The 20684-nt window shown below is 38.1% G+C and overlaps 1 protein-coding gene across 2 annotated transcripts in view; it reads right to left on the reverse strand.

Annotated features, from left to right (window-relative positions):
• Positions 1 to 7325: 7325 nt before the first annotated feature.
• SMURF2 (SMAD specific E3 ubiquitin protein ligase 2) overlaps positions 7326 to 20684 on the reverse strand; it is a 95161-nt gene continuing 81802 nt past the window's right edge. For both annotated transcript variants that reach the window (XM_037495244.2, XM_037495243.2), the window contains exons 13-19: positions 19267 to 19381; positions 16810 to 16988; positions 15863 to 16000; positions 14069 to 14189; positions 10737 to 10938; positions 9450 to 9525; positions 7326 to 9140 (exon numbers count right to left, since the gene is read on the reverse strand). In XM_037495244.2, coding sequence (XP_037351141.1) covers positions 9041 to 9140; positions 9450 to 9525; positions 10737 to 10938; positions 14069 to 14189; positions 15863 to 16000; positions 16810 to 16988; positions 19267 to 19381 — 931 coding nt within the window. In that variant the 3' untranslated portion in view covers positions 7326 to 9040. The remainder of the gene's footprint in view (positions 9141 to 9449; positions 9526 to 10736; positions 10939 to 14068; positions 14190 to 15862; positions 16001 to 16809; positions 16989 to 19266; positions 19382 to 20684) is intronic.

Consider the following 20684-nt stretch of genomic DNA (forward strand, 5'->3'; position numbering starts at 1 on the left):
ACCAGAGGAGGGTCCCACATGGCGCGCAGACCTCTCCTGCCACCCGCTGCTCCCCTCAGCAGTGTACTTCGGTCCTTCTGCCTGCTCTGCTCCCCGCTCTGGCTCTGGTGAATTCTCTCACCCTCCCACGCTTCTGACTGTACCCAGTGCTTGTATAAACAAAACAAACAAATAAATAAAACATGCCTCTATTAAAAAAAAAATACTAGTAACAAAAAGGAATGAATGATAGCACCTATATCAGAGTTTGGGGAGGACTGCATGAGGCAATGCACTGGAGAGCGTAGACTGGCATGCAGCATATAGTAAGCAAAAGTAGTAACTGGTAGGCAACTAAGAAAAGTTCTGGTTTTCTAAAACCTTGAAAGGGGGGAATAAAGGCATACACTCTTTGTTAGTCACACTTGTACTAAAACAACAAGCCTTACTGAGCAAGGAGTTCCTGAAACCTGCTGCTGTCAGTCAACAAAAATAGTAAGAAGATAGCACCTGACCAAAAAATCTCTTTCAGAAGAGAGAGAAGTGGGCTTGTCATCAGAGCTGGGAAGATACAGTGTGAGTGCAAGGTTTTTCACATGGTTGCAGGAATGTAAGAATTTATGCACTGTGGCGTCTAGCAGTTGGTAATGGGCAGCATGAGGAGAGACAAGGGGTATGAGGCCAGACTATGCACCTCAAAAGAGCACTAGTGATTGCAGGTGGAAAGGAAACAATGAATTTGAAGTGACAAAAAGTACACCACTCCAATTTCTGTTATGGGCAACTATGAGAAAAAAAATCCATTTTGGTGGGGGTTATCTTCTGTAGAGGAGGCTTCCATGAAGGCCAACAGCTGGAGGGAGGCTTCAGGAAAGTTTAGGTTCTGTGGACTTCTGATCAAAGCTAGAGCCTGGCAGAGAGTACCAGGAAACCACTGGGAGGGAGAAGAGGGGCTCCACTGGAGCACGTGGAGCACGTAGCCAGTAGCATGGGGGCAAGCATAGGGACAAGGACAGAGGCCCAGTGGCCAGAAGGCCTGGTCCTGGAGAAATGAGTAGTAGCTGGATCTATTGCTGTTGTCCCACTGCTGCCTCTGGCAGCTGACAATGTTGGACCACTGGGCAGGCAAGGGCTTCCTGAGAAAAGACTTGGTGGATCAGCCAAGTCTGGAGCATGAGGAGGAAAGACAAGCAGACAGTTGCAATGTACTTGTGACAATATATAATAAACTCGTCACTAAAGACAAGTCAATGAGTACAGGTAGATGGAAAGGGTGGGGGAAATGTACAAGATGAGTCTAGATATAGAAGAGCTATAACATAAGTTACAAAGAGAAAAATGCTAAAGTAGATCTGGATAGAAAGCTATCCACAATATATTCGTGAGTAAAATGAGCAAATCTTAAACTATGTAGTGTGGTGCCACTTTATTTTAAAATGGTACAAGTGGATATTATATAAATTATATTTATATATTTATATATAAATATTTATTATATATTACATTAATAATGTAATATAATCAATATAGATAAGATCTAGAAGAATATGCCCCAAAGATAATAGTAGGTCTGAATGGTAGAGTATATAAACTTTCACTCTGTGCTTAATATATTCTAATACTAATTGAATTTGCTGAAACAAGCATAATGATGCTTCATAACTTAATATTAAATGTTTTAGGATTCTTAAGTTGCTAAGTTCCGGTCAGCTTTTTACCAAGCTAAAAACTTGGAATAATCAGAGAAGAAGGGGTGAGGGAATTTACCAGGGAAGGAACAGGCAAGCTTTTTAAGCCAAGGTCAAAGAATAGGTAATTAAAAATTAAAGAAGCCAACATATTTTTGAAAAACAGAAAGCAAATAAGGTGGTAACTTATTGAGCAGCAGAGGATGTTGTAATCCAAGTGCCCATGGAGAAGGAATCGTACATGAAGCCAATTTGCTAAGGACCAAATGCACACATTTGAAAAGTTATTTAGAACTGTGATATAACTACATCGTGCGTAGGGGTGGGGGAGTGTTACATAATGAGATGGTCGGTGTGAGAGCTAAATCCTTAACTACATAAAAAGGAAAACCAGGCTGTGTCTAAAATTAATGAGGATTAATATTAGTGTATTTAGAAACGGAAGCAAATACCAGATCTAACAAGATTTGCAAGTAGTGGCCTCTGGAAAGCAAGACGGCATGGAAGGGGAAAGTTGATGAGGCTCTTTCTAAGCCTTTAAGTCTACATGATTTTTTTAATGTATGTTCGGCTATGTATGTGCATTACTGTTACCATGTGGAGCTCTTAGTTGCGATGGAAAGTGGCATCACAGTAAAAAAAATGGTTAGCAGGAGAGCTCCAATGGGAGGATGAGAAGGCAGGACAGACAGAAGAAAGTGCCTTAAGAGAAATGGTATAAACTAAAGAAGGAATCCAAAATTGGGCCTCAGCTGTAGCTACAGATGAATATGTTAGATTGTGAACCTAGAAATGCTGAAAATGTCTTATCTGCAATTTCAAGCTATTCAAACCATTCCCCAGCTAATTTAATTGATGTGACCAGTTTCCTAAAAAATAACTCACACTGCCTTTAAAACTTTAGTCTTCTGAACAAAATCACTGGAGGCATCACATGCCCTGATTTCAAACTATATTACAAAGTATAGTAATCAAAACAATATGGTGCTGGCATAAAAACACACAAATCAATGAAACAGAACAGAGAGCCCAGAAGTCAGCCCCTGCCTATACAGTCAATTTATAACAAAGGAGTCAAAAATATACAATGAGAAAGAGACAGTCTCTTTAATAAGTGGTGCTGGGAAAACTGGACAGCTACATGCAAAATAAACTGAACCACTACCTTACACCATACACAAAAATCAGTTCAAAATGGGTTCTGATTTAAAAGTCTGACCTGAATCCATAAAACTCCTGAAAGAAAACATAGGCTGTCAGCAACTTGACATCAGTCCATGATTTTTGGACTGGACACCAAATCCAACAAAAGGAAGTGCAATTTAAAAGTAAACAAGTGCGATTACATCAACCTAAAATGTTTCTACATAAGGAAACCATCATCAAAATGAAAAGGCAACTGAATGGGGGGAAATAATTGCAAATCACATATCTAAGGAGTTAAATTAAAAATATAAAGAAGTCATACAACTCAGTAACAACAAAAAATCCAACTAAAAAATGGACAGAGGATCTGAATAAGCATTTTTCCAAAGGAAATATATGAATGGCCAACAGGTACATGAAAAAGCACTCAATACTACCACCATTACGGAAATGCAAATTAAAACCACAATAGCAATCACCTCATAACTGTTAGAATGGCGATTATAATAGACAATACCAAACACTGGACAGGATGTGGAGAAAAGAGAACCCTTGTGCACCATTGGTGGGAAGGTAAATTGGTGCAGCCACTATGAAAATAGTATGGAGGTTCCTCAAATAAGTAAAAGAACAACAACCATATGATCCAGCAATTCCACTTCTGGGTATTTATCTTAAGAAAATGAAAACACTAACTTCAAAAGCCACATGCACCCTCATGTTCACTATAGCACTATTGACAATTGCCAAAATAAGGAAATCACCAAAATGTCCATCGATGGATGACTAGATAAAGAAATTGTACATAAAGTGGAATATCATGCAGCCACAAAAAAGGAAATCCTGCCATACGTGGTATCGATGAACCCTGAGGGACATTATGCTAAGTCAGACAAATACCATTTGACTTCAATTATATGTAGAACTTAAAAAAGGACCCCTGAACTCACAGCCACAGAAAGTAGGTTAGTGGTTGCCAGAGGTGCACAGTGGCGTGGGGGTCGGGGGGAAGGGAAGAAAAGGCTGAAGGGTAGTATTACTGAGGATGGGGCAGGTCAGAACTAAATTTCCTGGGTATGTAATGTATAACGTGGGGACTACAGTTTATTGAATGTTTGAAAGATGCAAAGATCTTGAAAGTTTTCATCACAAGAAGAAAAAACTGTAACGAAGGAAAATGTAACTTATCACAGGTAAAATTTCACAATATATACAAATAGGGAATCATTACTTTGCACCCAAGACTAATAATCTTATGTGTCATTTATACTTCAATAAAAAAATAAGAAAACCTTTGCCCTTCTGGTCTTGGTTCTCCTCCTCCTCGCCACACCAGCGTCGTCTCTGGGAGAATGAAACTGAAAGGTTGAGTCTGACATGTTCCCATCTTCACGTCCAATTCCCGGGCTGAAAGTCAGAAGACTGAACTTAAGTGGGCTGGAGCAACAGCTCTCAGAAGGGTCCCTCACCCACCCCATGGGCTGTTACAGCCTCCTCTTCACTTCCTTCATGTGGGAAACACTGTAAAGGAGATAAAAGTGGGGCAGACAGTTCATTTAGAGATGAATCAATGCCCTAGATAAATCCCAATCCAAATATCCAGGAGACATGCTAATCAGCAACAATTAAGGAAATCATTTGGGAAATGTAGCAAATTATATATGAACATGAATACCAGAGGCAGATATCATGGGGGGAAGGGGAAAAGGGACCAAACTAATTGTTTTATGGGCCAAGTCTGGGATGTGAGGCCTTGTTGAGGTGAGTTGTTTGATCCTGTGCTCCCAGGACCAGCTCTGCTGTTTTCAAACTGAGCTTTGAGCACCTAAGTTTGAACTTCAGCATCTCCCAAAATATAGGCTAGAAGCACTAGTTTGGGAGTTGAGGTTCTAACCACCCAAGGCTATATCCCTAGCAGCTAGTACAGAGCCTGCTACAAAGTAGCAGCACAGAAGATATTTGTTGAAAGAAGGGGTGAAAAAGACACTTAGGACAAATATCTTTGAATAAAATGCAACTTTAAAATCTCATTTGTCTAGTTTGTTAAAACATGGGAATGAAATCCGTTTTTGTAAAATTACCGCCTCTATCCTGTTACTACACTCCTGTTTTGATATATGTGGCATACAGAGTACAAATAAATGCAGCTGGGGCCAAGGTTAACCCTCATAATAATGAAGGGACAAACATGTCAGGTCTCCACAGCAGGAAAACGATGTTCATCAAATCAAACTTGGGTACATTATAGATTATACTACTACTAAATCCTTAATACACTAAACCTTAAATTTCAACTAATAACCAGTGAACTGGCCATGTGAGACAAAGCCATAACAATTAACTTCAAAAGAATATAAAAAGTGGTTACACCGTCCTTTCTTTGAACTTGCATTGCCAGTACTTACACTATATTCCAAACATTCTTTTCTGAATGGCCTCTGCTGTGGAAAGACTTACACAGTTCTGGATGAAAAAACACACCCATTCCTTTTTCCAGTCATGTATTTCACTGGACTTTCACCTACAGAATTGTGAATCATAAACTTAGCTTAAAGTCGTGGCTTCCTGGAAAAATTTAATTGGTCTCTCCCTTTGATTTTGAGAATTTTACTGTTCAATACCAAGGTAGCAAATATGCCGCCTCTACCACAGCTCTGCCCTCCAGAGAGCTGCTAATAAACATTGTTACAAGACTGGAGCTCTTCAAAGGCCCAGAACAGCCTCAGAGATTCATCTCCACAGAGCCTCCAACAGCCACTGCCAAGCGGTTCATGTGCCATGGCACATGAAAACGAGCACCCTCTCTGGCTGACCTGGAGACAAGGGGTCCTGAGCATTCAAGTTCTGCATGTGACAAAAGCATCGACTAAGAAACTCCAATCTTAAATTTGTCTCATGGCTCCTATGCTATTGATACTTCCTAGAGCCAATCATGAATGTCTTCAAAACAACTCATTATATACTCAGGATTCTTTAAAAACGTTGATGCTGTGACAGTGCAAACAGCATTCATTTTATTGCTCAGCTTCGGCATGGGCACATACATAGTTAATTTTTAAAAACCATTTTTACAGATGTTATTGATAAAGCTCATGTAACAACTGAGTGAAAATACAAAGAATATCAAAGCTAAAACACTCTGTAATAAATACAAATACAATGAAAATGATAAAACTTTGTTTTTAAAGTCAGTTTGAGAAAAGGAAGAATATTACATTAAGTGAACTAATTACATCTAGAAACAAAACAACTCAGCATTTGGTACAATCATCATCCTAAACGTAAGAATGTTAAATACCACAAATGACACCCGTTAACTGTGTGCTGCAGCTTAAAAATAGAAGCAGGAGCTGCTCCCTCAAACTAAAAATGGGTGGAACAGTTTCTAACTCCCATCAATGCAATCAGTTCAATGCACCTGGGAAGTTCTAAGCCGACTTAGTGTTATAAAATAAAGCAAATTACACTGTATTTAAAAGGAAGCTTGTGCTCTGGACTGTAAATACAAGGGGGAAAAAGGACTTGGTAAAAATAAAACCCATTCAGGGTAACAAACTATGTGCAAAACAAAATGTACACTATACACAGCACTATTTAAAAACTCTTTACATCAAGAAATAAGACCTTCTGAAACAAAACTCACCTCTGAACTAAGTATGAGCTCTACAAAGTAACCTCTGTTCAAAATTAAGCATTAGTGATGGAAAGGCAATGTATGGAAACAATGACATCAAAAATCTGAAATAACCAGAGGAAGAATTAGAAAAAACCCGGTTAAGGGGGACATGTGGAAATAAATATTCACATTAAACGTGAGGTGCAAGTCCAAGGTTTAATGACACCTGGGGAGTCTGCTTAGCACCTATTTGAAAATATTCAGGTAACATAATTTGAAATTGAAATTGTCATGTGTTTATAAACAATGTTGGAGATACCATATACTATTATAGGGTAATTTCTTCTTTTAAAGCTCTATTAAGTCATTATTATAAAGTTAAAAAGGCACTCAAAAAGCGATGGTACTTGCCTGCTTTATATTGTACATTATGTTAGTAGCATTTCATGATTACTGCATCCATCAGCCATGATTTTTCTAATGTGTTATGTACTTTTGACTGAGAGATGATAAGTAGGCACAATTACACTTGTACTAGTGCTTTAATATAAAAGAGAGATGGACCTGTCACTAATAAGGTACTATCATGAAAGCTGAAAACTGAAAATCAAATAGTATACAGGAACGTCTCTACATTTCAAGATGCTCTTCGGTACTGAGAATGCAGTAGGAAAACACAAAAGTGTTGGGGAAGAAGTCAGCATAAGCACATTACCACAGCACAGTTATGACTGACCAGTCTGCCTGTAGCAGTCAAATTTGGCTGAATGAAATAAATTTAAATACTTAGAAACTACACAAGTATTTCTCAATTTTTTTAAAGCAGCAAAATTTCCATTTTTCATTTCACCCATGTCTTGTCCGCCCCCACCCCTCCAGCCCCCGCCCCGCGCCCCTTCCCGTTAAGAGTTACTTGGATTTCCAACACATCAAAGAAAAATTGGAGCTGCTCTGAGTAAAGGGGATTAGGGGTAGGGACCCCCTCAAACATCAACTAGGCCTTTCCCCCTCTTAACCCATTACGTCTGAGGCACCTCTGAGGAACAGTGTGGCTCCCAGAACACAAACTGAAAACTAATCCATCAAATGAAAGAACACAAAGGGCCTATTCACTTGATTCATTAAGCTGCAAAATTTAAACATAGCTATCTCATCATAATTTGCTATTCTTGATTTCACATCAATGTAAAAGAAAATAGTGCATATTTCTATGGTTAATTTTTTTTTTACAATCCACCCATGATTTCAGATTCTTCCAGTCCCTCCCTCCAAAATTTTGGTTGACTTCTGGACCATGCAACATGCCACCCATGTTGAAAACTAAATCTGGACATTTCAAAATCAGATGCTGACCTTTAATAACAAGTAAACTAGGATTCCCTTATACTTTCAAATTTAACTCTTCAGTTCTTTTAGGCAATTTATACTACTAAGTTAGAAGCACTGTTTTTTTCCTTTTAGCAATCACACCCCTTGCCCATCACCCCCATTTCATTTTTCAGATAAAAGCAGGATTTTCTAAGCTTACTAAGTAATCTTTATAGCAAAATTTTTCCTTTTTCATAATTTTAGCTGATTAAAATAGCAGCTAAACGGAGATTAGGATGGTTTATTTGATAGAAACTTACATCATAATTAAAATATAATATAAATTAGGTGCACTTGTCATAAGAGACTTTGGTTTACAGAAAAATATATGTGTGTGTGTGTATATGTATACATATATATATGAGATAAGCTGACTTAGCAAAAGAATGAAAATCCCATCCACATTATCTGAAGAGCTATAAAAATGCAGTATTTCCATTTAAGATGAAAAGTAAATGTGTAATACCTGATATTGATTGAAGATAAAAAATAAGAATTTTTAAAAGTCTCTTAAAAACAGGGAGCCCCTGAATATATCTTATTGAAGCAATTAAGCTGCTAAGTTTATACTAGATGGTTGCATTAGGAATCTGACAACCAAAATTATCGAACTTTATTCCAGGAAATTTGTGCTTAAAAAATATAACAAAGACTCACTTAGATTAGGCTGAAACGTGTTTTTAAAATATAATGCTTTGCTATAGAAAAATGTAACTAAACATGTAATTTTTTAAAGATGATGCTTTTAGCCAATTGTTTACAAATGTAGAATAATTCAAAATAATTTTATTTTATTTTTTTACAAAGAGCAAGTACAGGAGCTATTCAGAATCATGTATTCAATCAAAATAAAATGTGTCTTGTACCGACTGCTGAAGTTGTCCTGATGTTTGAGAGACTTGAAATCTGTGAAGTGATTTGAATAGATTACCTTTTATAAAAATAGTAGTAGTCTTTAAGTGTAGAATACTGCCTAACTCTGGAAATGTAGGAAAAGTCAGCATTCTTTAGGTTCAAGATATTAATTTTAAATAGCAGCTGAATATGGCCTCATGGCAAAGCATAAAGACCTCTTTTTTCCTTGAAAAGGAATTTCAAAATCGTCCTTTCCCCTCACAGTGTCCTAAAACTTTTAAGGGGGGAGGGGGGGCATTTTCCTGTGTTTCAGCATTCCTTGAAACTGCTGAAAAGAGGCTGTCGGTCAGGGGTATAAATAGAGTCCTGGGCGAGTCCTCGAAGTTCCTCATTCCACAGCAAATCCACATGTTTCTTCGATGGCTGTTAGCAGCTTTTCATATAACTTTTCATAGCTTTCATAGGGCGGAATGTCTATTCGATTGAAGCTGTGAACAAGCAAATCAGATTTTACATAGTTCATTCAAAATAAGTAAACTGGGCTAGCAAGTGTACACTAATATGGACATATCACTCTGTCACAAATTAACACAAAAGGTTAACAGGTCTCTAAAGTATTCCCTCTTTGAGGTGTTTCTACTGATTTCTGAATAGTAATCTTAAATCATTTAAAAGAGTTGCTATCATTTCTTTCAGATGTCCATTTAGTAGTAAGAACCACTGATGAAAAGTCAAATCTCTTTGAAACTAACACCTACTACATGGGCTGGTGTAAAGACACTACAGAAACAGCTTACCAGGTGTGGGCTTTTGGCAGGTGGTTCGTGCAGGCATCAATCTGGTGTATGGTGAAGAGTCGTGGGCCTGCGGCGCCTGTCAAAGAGGAAGATGTGGTTTAAAACACTGCAGGTGCACCTGGATGAGTCTTCACACTCTGAGGACAAAACTGGTACATAAAGCACAGAGTCTTGGGGAAGGAGGAGAATTGACTCCACACAAGATGCCAAAAAGCAGCAGGAAAAGAATATGAGACTGACTCGGATAAGCAGGATTCCTTTGCATGCCAGCATTTCAATTTGAGAAAAAAATTCAAGATTGAACTTTTTATCTTCTATAGAAAATCAATGACCCAAAATTATGAGAAGAAAAGTAATCGGTCAAATCCAAGATAAAAATATATATACAGAAATTCAGATGAGGCAAAGTTAGGTATCATGATTCAAACCTGGCTGAGAATAAAAGATCAGCAGTCTGTAGAATAAATTTCATTTAATATAAGACACCCCATACACACCTAAGTAGAAATACAACTTCACTTTATGCATCTGAGAGGTCTGATAGTGGTGAGTTTTCCACAAGGCGATGGAAGCGCAACTCCAAGTACACCTTCACCAGATCTCTCAACGCTGTGGAGTTATGTACCAGTCTTGCTTTGTACATCCTCAGTAAGCACCAGCAGCAGTTTGAAAACGAAGCGCCTCAGAGGTAAAGGAAGCAACTACCACCCAGTGAAGCCCCATCATCAGCAACATCACCAACTAATCCCAAATGAAACTCATCCCAAACAGAAAACATTTCTTAAAAATGGTACATGGTTGGAATTCAATGGTCCGATGCCATGCAATAATTAAAGTGCTCTGGTCAAACGTATGGCTTCCACGACTCATGCTGCTCTTTCTATGAAGAGGATAAAAAAGAGGAAGAAGCATCCCAACTGGGTAAATGTTTTGGCAGGTTAAGATGTGAACATGGAAGCAGACAGACTTCCCCTACAGGAATGTGCAACAGAATTTAAATGCAAGACGACCGGAAGACAAGAAGCAGGGCCATCACCACATCTGGTCTCTAGCGTGCAGCACTCACTACAATCACAGAGACCCCAGCAGAAAAGGCTCTTGGAAGGGGAACAAAGGAAAGGAAGGAGAAGAAGGTATCAAGATATGAGAGTCACAGATAAGAAACAGTGCAAAGAGAATCTCTTTATAAGCACATGGTTTGTAAACTACATACACCAAATATTGACTCCCTCCCCCAAGCCGATGCCTCGTCATCTGTCCCTCTGGCTTTTTTTTTTTTTTTTTTACCTTGTAAAGCTTTGAAGCCCTGCAGAGGCACTCTAGATGATCCTGTCACAAACTGAAGTAACCGAGCTCGTCGCTCTTCATCAAAAAATTCCACAGCTTTCCAGAACCACTTGACAACGTTGCTGTCTGGTGTACAGTGTTTTAACCGGGTGTTTACCTTCCAGTCATTAACATCTATCTTCCCAAGTCCACAAATAATAAGCTGTTAAAATATTGCACACATAATGAGCCAATGAAAACCCGAGGTAAGCCAAAAATTCCTCAGAAGAGAACTTCATATTTGCAGGGCAAATCTCATGTGGTAGTTTCCTCTCCAGACACATACTTTTTTAAAAACATGTTAGTTCTTTTTTTTTTTTTAAAGATTTATTTATTTATGCATACAAGAACTGGGGTACAGGCCAGAGGTGTGGTGGGTGAGAGATTCACCAGAGACAGAGCGGGGAACAGAACAGGCAGACTGACTGAAATACGCTGATGAGAGGAGCAGTGGGCGAGACAGGAGAGGTCTGCTGCGCCATGTGGGTCTCCTCCCTGGCTGGGGATCGAACTCGTGCTGTAGTAGCTGTGGACAGCTTCATAGGTTGCGTCTTAACCCCTTGCGCCACCAGGGAGGCTAACATGTTAGTTCTTAATCAAGTGTACACGTCAGAATGCAGAAAGCATTTCAAGATACACATACTAGGTCCTCTCCTCAAATACTCTGATTCTGTGGGTCTGGGATAATACTAAGGATCTCTGTTTTAAGAAGCTCCATGGGCATTTATTCACCACAAGCTCCCTGCCAGGATAATAAATGAATGTTTCATAATTTCATAGAAGTGAAAAAAATATTAGTTGACAGAAACTAAACTCAAAGAGTAAATACCATTCACATGTGCCTTCTTAAGATCTGCACCACAATCTGTTTTCAACACTTAGTAGCTTTGGGATTCATGGTTTGGTTCCTGTGCTGGAATACGACAGTAACATCTACTGCACTACATCCTATGAAAGCAACCAGCAGCACACAGGAACTCCAGAAATCTGTGCTGAACAAGTGATACAGTACTTGATAATATGAAAATTGTATCAACGTCCAAAATACATAAAAGTATTTATACACAGCTTTGCTTGGCTTCCTGATGCAGGGCCCATATAAACTATATCAAAATCACTTTGATACTATTAATACATCTTCTTAAAGTCCAAGACTAATCATCTTACATTATTTGTAACAGTGCATTATGGTGGTGTGTAGTGTAAGACAAATGAACTTGCAAATCCTAATTATAATTCTATTAATTCAGTAAAATACTAATGTACATTTTTATGAAAAACTTAATTTCATTAGCAGTAGAAACTACATCATAAACCCCAAACCTAGTGAATAAAATGTCCAACAAGATTTCTATAAAAAGTTCTTAAAAGATTACTGACTCGCAGCCACAATGTACAGGGAAGTAGTTATCCAAACAGGATTATAGAAGTATTTGTAATATACAATATTCCTCCTAAATTCTTTTCTTCGGTACAGTGGTAATTGTGAAGCCTTACAGATTGGACAAATAGACAAGAATGGATTGCCATTCTTGCCATTCTGATTGCCATTTCCCCTTATGTCTTCCTCTTCCTTTTAGTTAATCACAAAAGGAATGGGGATGTATTGAGTCAAGCATCTTCTGAGATCTGTTTGCTAATGTCTGTTAAGAGATTATTAGAGGGGCCTCCCTGGTGGCACAAGGGGTTAAGTCTCAGTATTATCAAGCTATCACCAGCCACTGCAGCAGGAATTTGGTCCCTGGCCAGGAAGCTGACCCACATGGCACAGGAAACCTTTCCTGTCTCGCCTGCTGCTCCCTCAGCACTGCATTTCAGTAGATCTGCCTGTTCTGCTCCCCATTCTGTCTCTGGTGAATACTCTCACCCCCCACACCTCTGGCCTACACCCCAGTTCTTGTATGCATAAATAAATCTTTTTTTTTTTAGATTTATTTATTTATATAAGTACTGGGTACAGTCAGAAGCGTGGGAGAGTGACAGAATTCACCAGAGCCAGGCGAGGAACAGAACAGGCAGACTGAGTAAATACACTGCTGAGGGGAGCAGTGGGCACAGCAGGAGAGGTCTGTGCGCCATGTGGGACCCTCGCTGGCGGCCGGGGATTGAACTGGCGCTGCAGAGGCTGTGGGCAGCTTTGCAGCCCAGTGCTCAACCGCTGCGCCACCAGGGGAGGCCCTAAAAATAAAGCTTAAAAAAAAGAGATTATTAGAGAGGACACTGGTTATGAATGTAATAATACTTGCTTTACATTATTTGTAGACTTAAAATACTTAGCTATCCTTAATCACTAATTAAGCTATCCTTAATCACTAATTAAATTTGGGACCTTTGCTAGGACAAAACCGCATTGTTTTTTCACACTTCAGTGAAATTCAGATATATCGCTTAAGGGTCTTAAAACAGAGGTAAGGTGTTTTAAGGACCAGCTTTAACAGAAAACAAGATTATAGCTAACTGTTTATTATAGCTACTATTAGTAATGAATGTTTACAAAAATGCTAAGGATATTTACTAAGGAATCTATACAAAGTGTTTTAACTATTTCGTCTATGATCCTGTACCAAATGCTTTTTTTTTATTTATACAAGCACTGGGCACAGCCAGAAGCGTGGGAGGGTGAAAGAATTCACCAGAGCCAGATGGAGAGCAGAACAGGTAGAGTGACGAAGTACACTGCTAAGAGGAGCAGCGGGCAGCAGGAGAGGTCTGTGTGCCACGTGGGACCCTCACCCAGCAGCCGGGGGCCGGGGATTGAACCGGTGCTGCAGAGGCTGCGGGCAGCTTCACAACCTAGCGCTCAACCGCTGCGCCACCAGGGAGGCCCTGTACCGAAAGCTTTTTTGTGAAGCCTAGTGTAAATCCAATTGAGCTCTGGCTTTCATCCCAATAAATTTCAATATGGTGGAGACCAATTAACAAAGCTTCAACTAAATCAATAACCATTTCATTAGGGAGTTAAGATTTTGTAATATAAGACTTAAGACATTCAATCTGTTGAAAACAAGTAAATAAGACATGAAATCTATTGAAAACTAGTAAGGATGATATACAATGTAGACACAAAGATTTTCACAATGTAAGAGAAATTGCTTATTTGTAGAAATTCCAAACCATGAAAGGCTTTCCAAAGTAGGAAAGAGTTTTTCTGGGCATAAGAATTCTCACAGCATTCTCCCATAAAACTTCAAAGGCACCAGAAATACAATCTTCCTTTAAAATTAAGTAACAGAAAATTCTCAACCTTTCCTTGTTTTATATATTTGATGATGTCATGATGCTAATATACCGACCTCTAACTCCTTCTCATCGAATGTCTTCAGCAGATGCTGTGGAATTACTTCATTAAATCCTTTCTGCAGAGCCAGAAATTGTGCCTCAATGCCTCGTAAAAATCTCCAGTTCACATACAGCCTGTAAACATTGGGCAGTGGTTTCACATGATCAAATATATCATCTAGTAATGATTTGATTTGGTGATTATTATGAATCTCTATTTTAGCAACACTGCACTTTAGAAGCACCTAGCATTAAGAAGTTAGTATAAAAGAATCTCAGATTATTAAGGCTTAGTGAAATTAAAATAGGGATAAAAGTTCTTTCTAAACTTTTAGCATGAATACCAAAAACCAGGAAAAAAGAGCCCATTTAATCAAAACTGACTGGTTTTCTGGTTTCTCCTGAAAATATAATCTCAAAATTTTGTGTGTTGTCTTTATATTTGGGGGCAACAAATGGGAGGAGTGAAGAAGAGGTAAAAGAGACTCCTCAGATGCAAAAAACAGTAAGCATTTTTTGATTAAATATTCATCGTTTCCTGGAGGCTTCAAAAACTCTGGAACATGTAATTTACCAACAAAAAGGATACTACACTACATCTGATATGTAATTTTACTTGTGCTTTGGACTTAACATTCCTTTTTTCTTTTTTTTGTAGCCAGGAAAATCACTCCATCTCATAAATCTCACACTATTCATCTTTCAAATCTGTCAACATTCCCTTTTCTAAATTTGGAGAAAAAGTTCTCTATTTTAAGAAATAAGTTACTTAACATTATAGCCTTGGGGAGGCAAAGAGGGGAACCTCATTTTTGTTTGTTTAAGGGGACAGCAAAACCACACATCTGTGAAAAATATTTCTTCCTAATTTTTTTATCTCAAAACTACACTTGGCAGGGATAATGATAGTAAACTCTAAACACAACTAAATTCTGGAGAGAAGACGAAGGACCCCAGTAATCCACACTAGATGCTGGAAGTGACATACTGCTAAATTTGGGAAATTCCAGTCATTCTTTTAGTTTTTAATTAGAATGTAATTCACGCTTGTTGTATGTATGCCGAGCCTTGGACAACATAGGTTTGAATTGCACAGGTCACTGAGACACAAACCAGCTTGTGAAAAGACAGCACAAACATTTGGTACCAATAAATACAGTACTATAAATGTATTTTCTTAATGATTTCTTAAAAACATTTTCTTTTCTGTAATTTACTTTATTGAAAGAATATACTATATAATTTATTTAACATATAAAATGTGTTACTCAACTGCTGATGTCATTGATAAATCGCAGGCTCCTGACCCTCCCTCACTGACCCTGGGCTATGAGCACTTGCATTAACCAAAAGAATACACCAGACATGATGCTGGTCAGTTCTAGGCTTAGGCATTAAAATGACCCAGCAACTTCTGCCTTTCTGCTCTGGAAAACCAATCACAAATAAGTTTGACTATCTTGCAGGTGAGAGAGACCACGGCTGTGAGTGATAGGCCCCTGAAAGAACATGTGGAGAACTAGGCCCCAGAGGATGACGAGTGGCCCCACCAGCCAGTCTCCCGCAGCTACAGCCATGCTCACTGAGGCACCAGATACGTGAGAGACTGACACCATAGAGGAGTGGTGTCTGTTGTTCTCTGTCCAAATTACCAACCCGTGGAATTGTGGGAAATAAAATGGTTGTTTTGAAGCCACTGAATTCTGGACGGTACTTTGTGGTGGTAAGTAACACTAACTAAACGCTTGAATGTTTTTCGGTACTAACATTAAAACAATTCTCAGGCTTGAGAACATAAAAGTATTTACCTTACATATTCTTTTTTATTTTCTTCAGTAACAGGGATACTCTTGCCATTTGGTTTAAGTTCATGCTGAATAATTTCACCATATGCATTATGTTCTACACAAAAAGTATGGTCCAAAACACCTGTAATATCATTCTCACTGGAAAGGGGAGAGATAAAGATGGAAATGGAAAACTGAAATACAGATTCTTAGATGTATTAACAGCGAGACATAAAACTAAAGTATTTTTATGACATAACAAGTACAAAGGTCAGACTTCTCCTAGTTTTTGAGCGGAAAACTCAAGAGACATTTAAGCTTCATAAACACAGGAAAACATTCTACTTCCTGTAAATGAGAAAAAGATTTGGCCACAGCTGGCCTTTATATAGGGAAACTTGAATTATGTTTGGCATTCAAAAAAAGAGACCCCTACTAGAATCTGGGTCCACCCCCAAGAGACCAAAACCCTGAGTATCCTGAGTGAGAAAGCTACATGTGTATATGGTAAAAATAAATATGGCCAATGTGTATCTTCATAAATAAATAACCTCTTGCAAAACACAACTGGTTCTTAAAAATACCCTTTTAACAGTTTGATGTCAATAGTCACCACGTAAGCAAGCATTCACTATGCTAACTCATGCAGGCATGAAATAGAAATTGCCTCACATTGAGGAAATCATTATACACAGTACTTTTAAAACAGAATACACTAGATTTTTTCCTTCTAAAAAATAGTAACACTTGATGACTTTTAAGAATTCAAAATATACAGGGAAGTAGTAGAAAGAGGAAAAGTTTACATGGTCTTATCACTCCGATAATCACTCAATATTTCCTGTGCATTATCATTTTTTTTGCATTATCATTTTAATGAAAAACAGTACAACCATTTTGAAACATGTTATCTTTGTTAAAAGCTCAGATTCTAATTATAATGAACAGATACAAGAATCAATACATACAGTATCCACACTAAACTGTTATGAAGATCTGGATCAACTAACTCCATGTCATCCAAAGTAATTGACTTTCCAAGCAACTGTTTATAAAAAGGCAATGTGAAACCACCATCGATATAATGTCCATGAAACACAGCCATTCCCATTATTCGTCCAACAAAGTGGAAATATGATAAATGTTCCTGAAATTGAAAAGTTAACATAAATACTCAAGTAGCAAGGGAATTTTTAACTAAAGTTGAATATTTAAGCAATATTAATCTTTTTTCATAGTTAAGTATCAACTTATAGTCTAATTTACAACTCTTTAAATGGAACTAGCTATCATAGCAAAGCTCAAAAGTCATTAGGGAGTTCCTATTGAGCATGCAATAGATTCCCTACATTACTAACCATAACAGAGTCAATGCATCTCTCAAAGGGTATTCACTTCATAAAACTTATCTTTAGAATTAAGTCCAAACTACACTCCCACAACAGCCTCATTACAGCACCTGCAGATCCTGTTCTCTTCCTCTCCTCTCACCTTCTTTTGAGCCCTGTACAATCCTGGCTCTGTCATGGAAAAAAAAAGCTAGCAATCCTAAACTTCCTATTTCCTGAACCTAATCAGGAATTGAAAACATCACAGATTTAGAGCACAGCTTTGAAATCTAACTTGGGCTAAAGTCCTGATTCTGCCAGTTATTAGCTGGGCAAATTTGGGCAACTTACTTAACCCCTACAGGGCTCATTTTCCACATCTGGAAAAACGAGGGTAATAATATCTAAAAAGGGTTTCTGTGACGAGTAAAATAAGATGACGAAACCTGAAGGTACTGGACCTGGCATATGGAAAAACACTACACAAATATGAGATGCTGTTACCACAGTGGCATAATGGCTCCTCAAGCAGAGGAGCCCACCTGAAAAATCTTCCCTTTATAAAGCATTCCCTGCAATCACTCTAAACTGTCTACCATGTTTGACATATTTGGTCTTTCATAATATCACTTTGTTAGCTGGATATTTACATTTTAAAACTTCTTTTACTTCTTTAATAAGTAGTCTTCAAAATCACCTTTTTTTCCCCCAAAGATTGATTTATTTATACAAGAACTGGGGGTACAGGTCAGAGGCACGGGAGGGTGAGAGAATTCACCAGAGAGCGCAGAGAGCAGAACAGGCAGACAGACCGAAGACACTGCGGAGGGGAGCAGCGGGAGAAGCAGGAGAGGTCTGCCACGCCATGTGCGTTTCTCCCTGGCCGGCCAGGAATCGAACCCGCACTGCAGAGGCTGTGGACAGCTTCACAGCACAGCGCTCAACCCGCTGTGCCACCGGGGAGGCCCTCAAAATCATCTTTAAGCCTCCCTTTTATCTTAAAAAGTTTTTCTTTTTAAGAAGTTAACAGAGCCTCCCTGGTGGCGCAACCAGTTTAAGACGCAACCTATGAAGCTGTCTGCAGCCTCTACGGCATGAGTTGGATCCCCGGCTGGCCAGGGAATAACCCACATGGCGCAGCAGACCTCTCTTGACTCACCCACTGCTCCCCACAGCAGTGTACTTCAGTCAATCTGCCTGTTCTGCTCCCCACTCTGTCTCTGGTGAATCCCTCTCACCCCCCCACACCTCTCCAGCTCTTGTATGCATAATTAATAAACCTGAAAAAAATAAAATAAAAAGTGAATATATGGTCACTAAAAAAATAATATTGAGAAAACAGAGACAAGAAAAAAAAACACCCATAATCTAATACCCAGAGACAGTACCATCAATATTTAAGTGGACAGTCCGTCAATACTGACACGTATACATGTTTCCCAAAACTGCACCACACTGTTTGGTGATCTTCTTTTCACTTACCGTATCACAAATACTATCTTTACATGTCATTAATTACTGTTCCAGAATGTCATTTTACTGGTTGTATAATATGCCCTTAAGTGGAAATAGGAATAATATAAAAATAACAAGCTAATAATAACTTTTGTTGAGTAATAATTTAACATAGGGTTAATAATGTACAGCACCATGCTAGTACTTATTGTGAAGGGCCCTATTTAATTATCATCTTTGTATCTTTTATGAGGTGCAAAGTATACTCATTATTATTAGCAAGGATAAAATTGAGGGTCAAGTCAACGAATTTGTCAAGATCAGGACAGGATTTAATGTCTTTCTAATTCTAGAAAATATGCTCTTAACTACATGTGTCATTCTACTTTGTGTCATCATTTAATCAGCACTGTTTCCAAGCAGGGCTACCGTAAACACAGGTGCGGTCAACATCCATATACTTCAACCCTACACATATCCATAATCATTTATTTAAAAAAGTTTTCTAGAAGAGGAACTGCTGAGTCCAGGGGTGCTTCAGCACGACAATAATCCCATGTCATAAACTACACAGACATTTAAAGATGGAAAGCATAATATAAGTTACAAGTTAATTCACAGCATCATAACCATCAATCATACCGGATTAACAGCAGAATCAGGATTGATTTGCAATGTATAGATATCATCTCTGGAATACTGGAAGAGGCCATAGTATGGATTCAGCATTTCATGTGACAGAAGATATAACCACTCCCTAGAAAACAAGATAAGACAAAGGAATTGTTTTGTTAATGAATATATTTTTAAGATATGCTTTTAATCATTTTAGCAAATAATTTTTAAATAAAAAAATCACCAACTATAGTTATATAAGAAAAATCTACTATGTCCAAATAGCAAATGAAAATTCCTGTTATACTGAAGTGACTTCTCACTCAATTTTGGGCAATTGTATGACATTTATGCATCAGAGAATATAAAGGTGGTATTCAGAAGCACCAACAACTCTTTAGGTGCTGCAGCGCAGAGGTCTGTCACTTTTAACTGCTAAATAAATTTATAATCCATATAACATAAAGCAAAGAGAAGAATATGATTTTATTTCAAAGCATTTGAATGATTTATAGTATCCTGGTCTGCTCCCATTATGGCAGATTTATACTTGTTTATACAAGTAACATTAATTTACGCTCTTTTTTTAAAAAAAGATTTATTATTTATACAAGAGCCGGGGTACAAGCCAGATGCACAGGAGGATGAGAGGATTCACCAGAGATGGAGCGGGGAACAGAACAGGCAGACTGACGAAATACACTGCTGAGAGGAGCAGTGGGAGTGACAGGAGAGGTCTGCCGCGCCATGTGGCACCCCAGCTGACTGGCGGGGATCGAACTAGTTCGGCAGAGGCTGCAGACAGCTTCACAGCACTGCACTCAACCACCTGCACCACCAGGGGAGGCCCTCTCTTTTTTTTTTAACTCTCATTTTTGGAAAAAGATTTTGCTGTTGGTATTGTTTCGGTAGTAAATTTCATTATCCATTTTTCATCATCCTTTATGTGTAAACCCTAAAATATACCAAAATAAAAATAATACTACTCAGAGACTACAAGGCATTTAGATTAAGTATGAACATGAGGACAAACCTGCACTTTCTGGTTAACACTTCTTAGTTTTAAATGTACATCAGTATTTTTAAAACCTCATAATAAAAAGTACTATATCACCTTAACCTTATTAAATCTTTTTATTTCTCAAAGTATGAAAGATGATTTGTTATTCATCTTGATGAAAGTGACTAGTGTAGGACTTAGGAGATTAATTCAAGTCTCAATTCTTGTCATTCCTCAAGTAGGAAAGGAATTTAAACGATATGTCCTGACACTATGGATTAAACAGATTGAGTAACAATTTTCGCAAATGTAGTGAAATATTATTAACAAGTAGTTAAAGGAAAATATTTCAAAGTTCTATAATGTGACAGAGTCCACATCACTACCTTTTACATAATATTTGAAAAACTCTAAAAATTAAAATTAAGCAATCATTCCAGTACAT

The sequence above is a fragment of the Talpa occidentalis genome, unplaced genomic scaffold (genome assembly GCF_014898055.3).
Source record: "Talpa occidentalis isolate TD23 unplaced genomic scaffold, MPIMG_talOcc4v2.1 talOcc4.7, whole genome shotgun sequence".
Taxonomy (NCBI): Eukaryota; Metazoa; Chordata; class Mammalia; order Eulipotyphla; family Talpidae; genus Talpa; species Talpa occidentalis.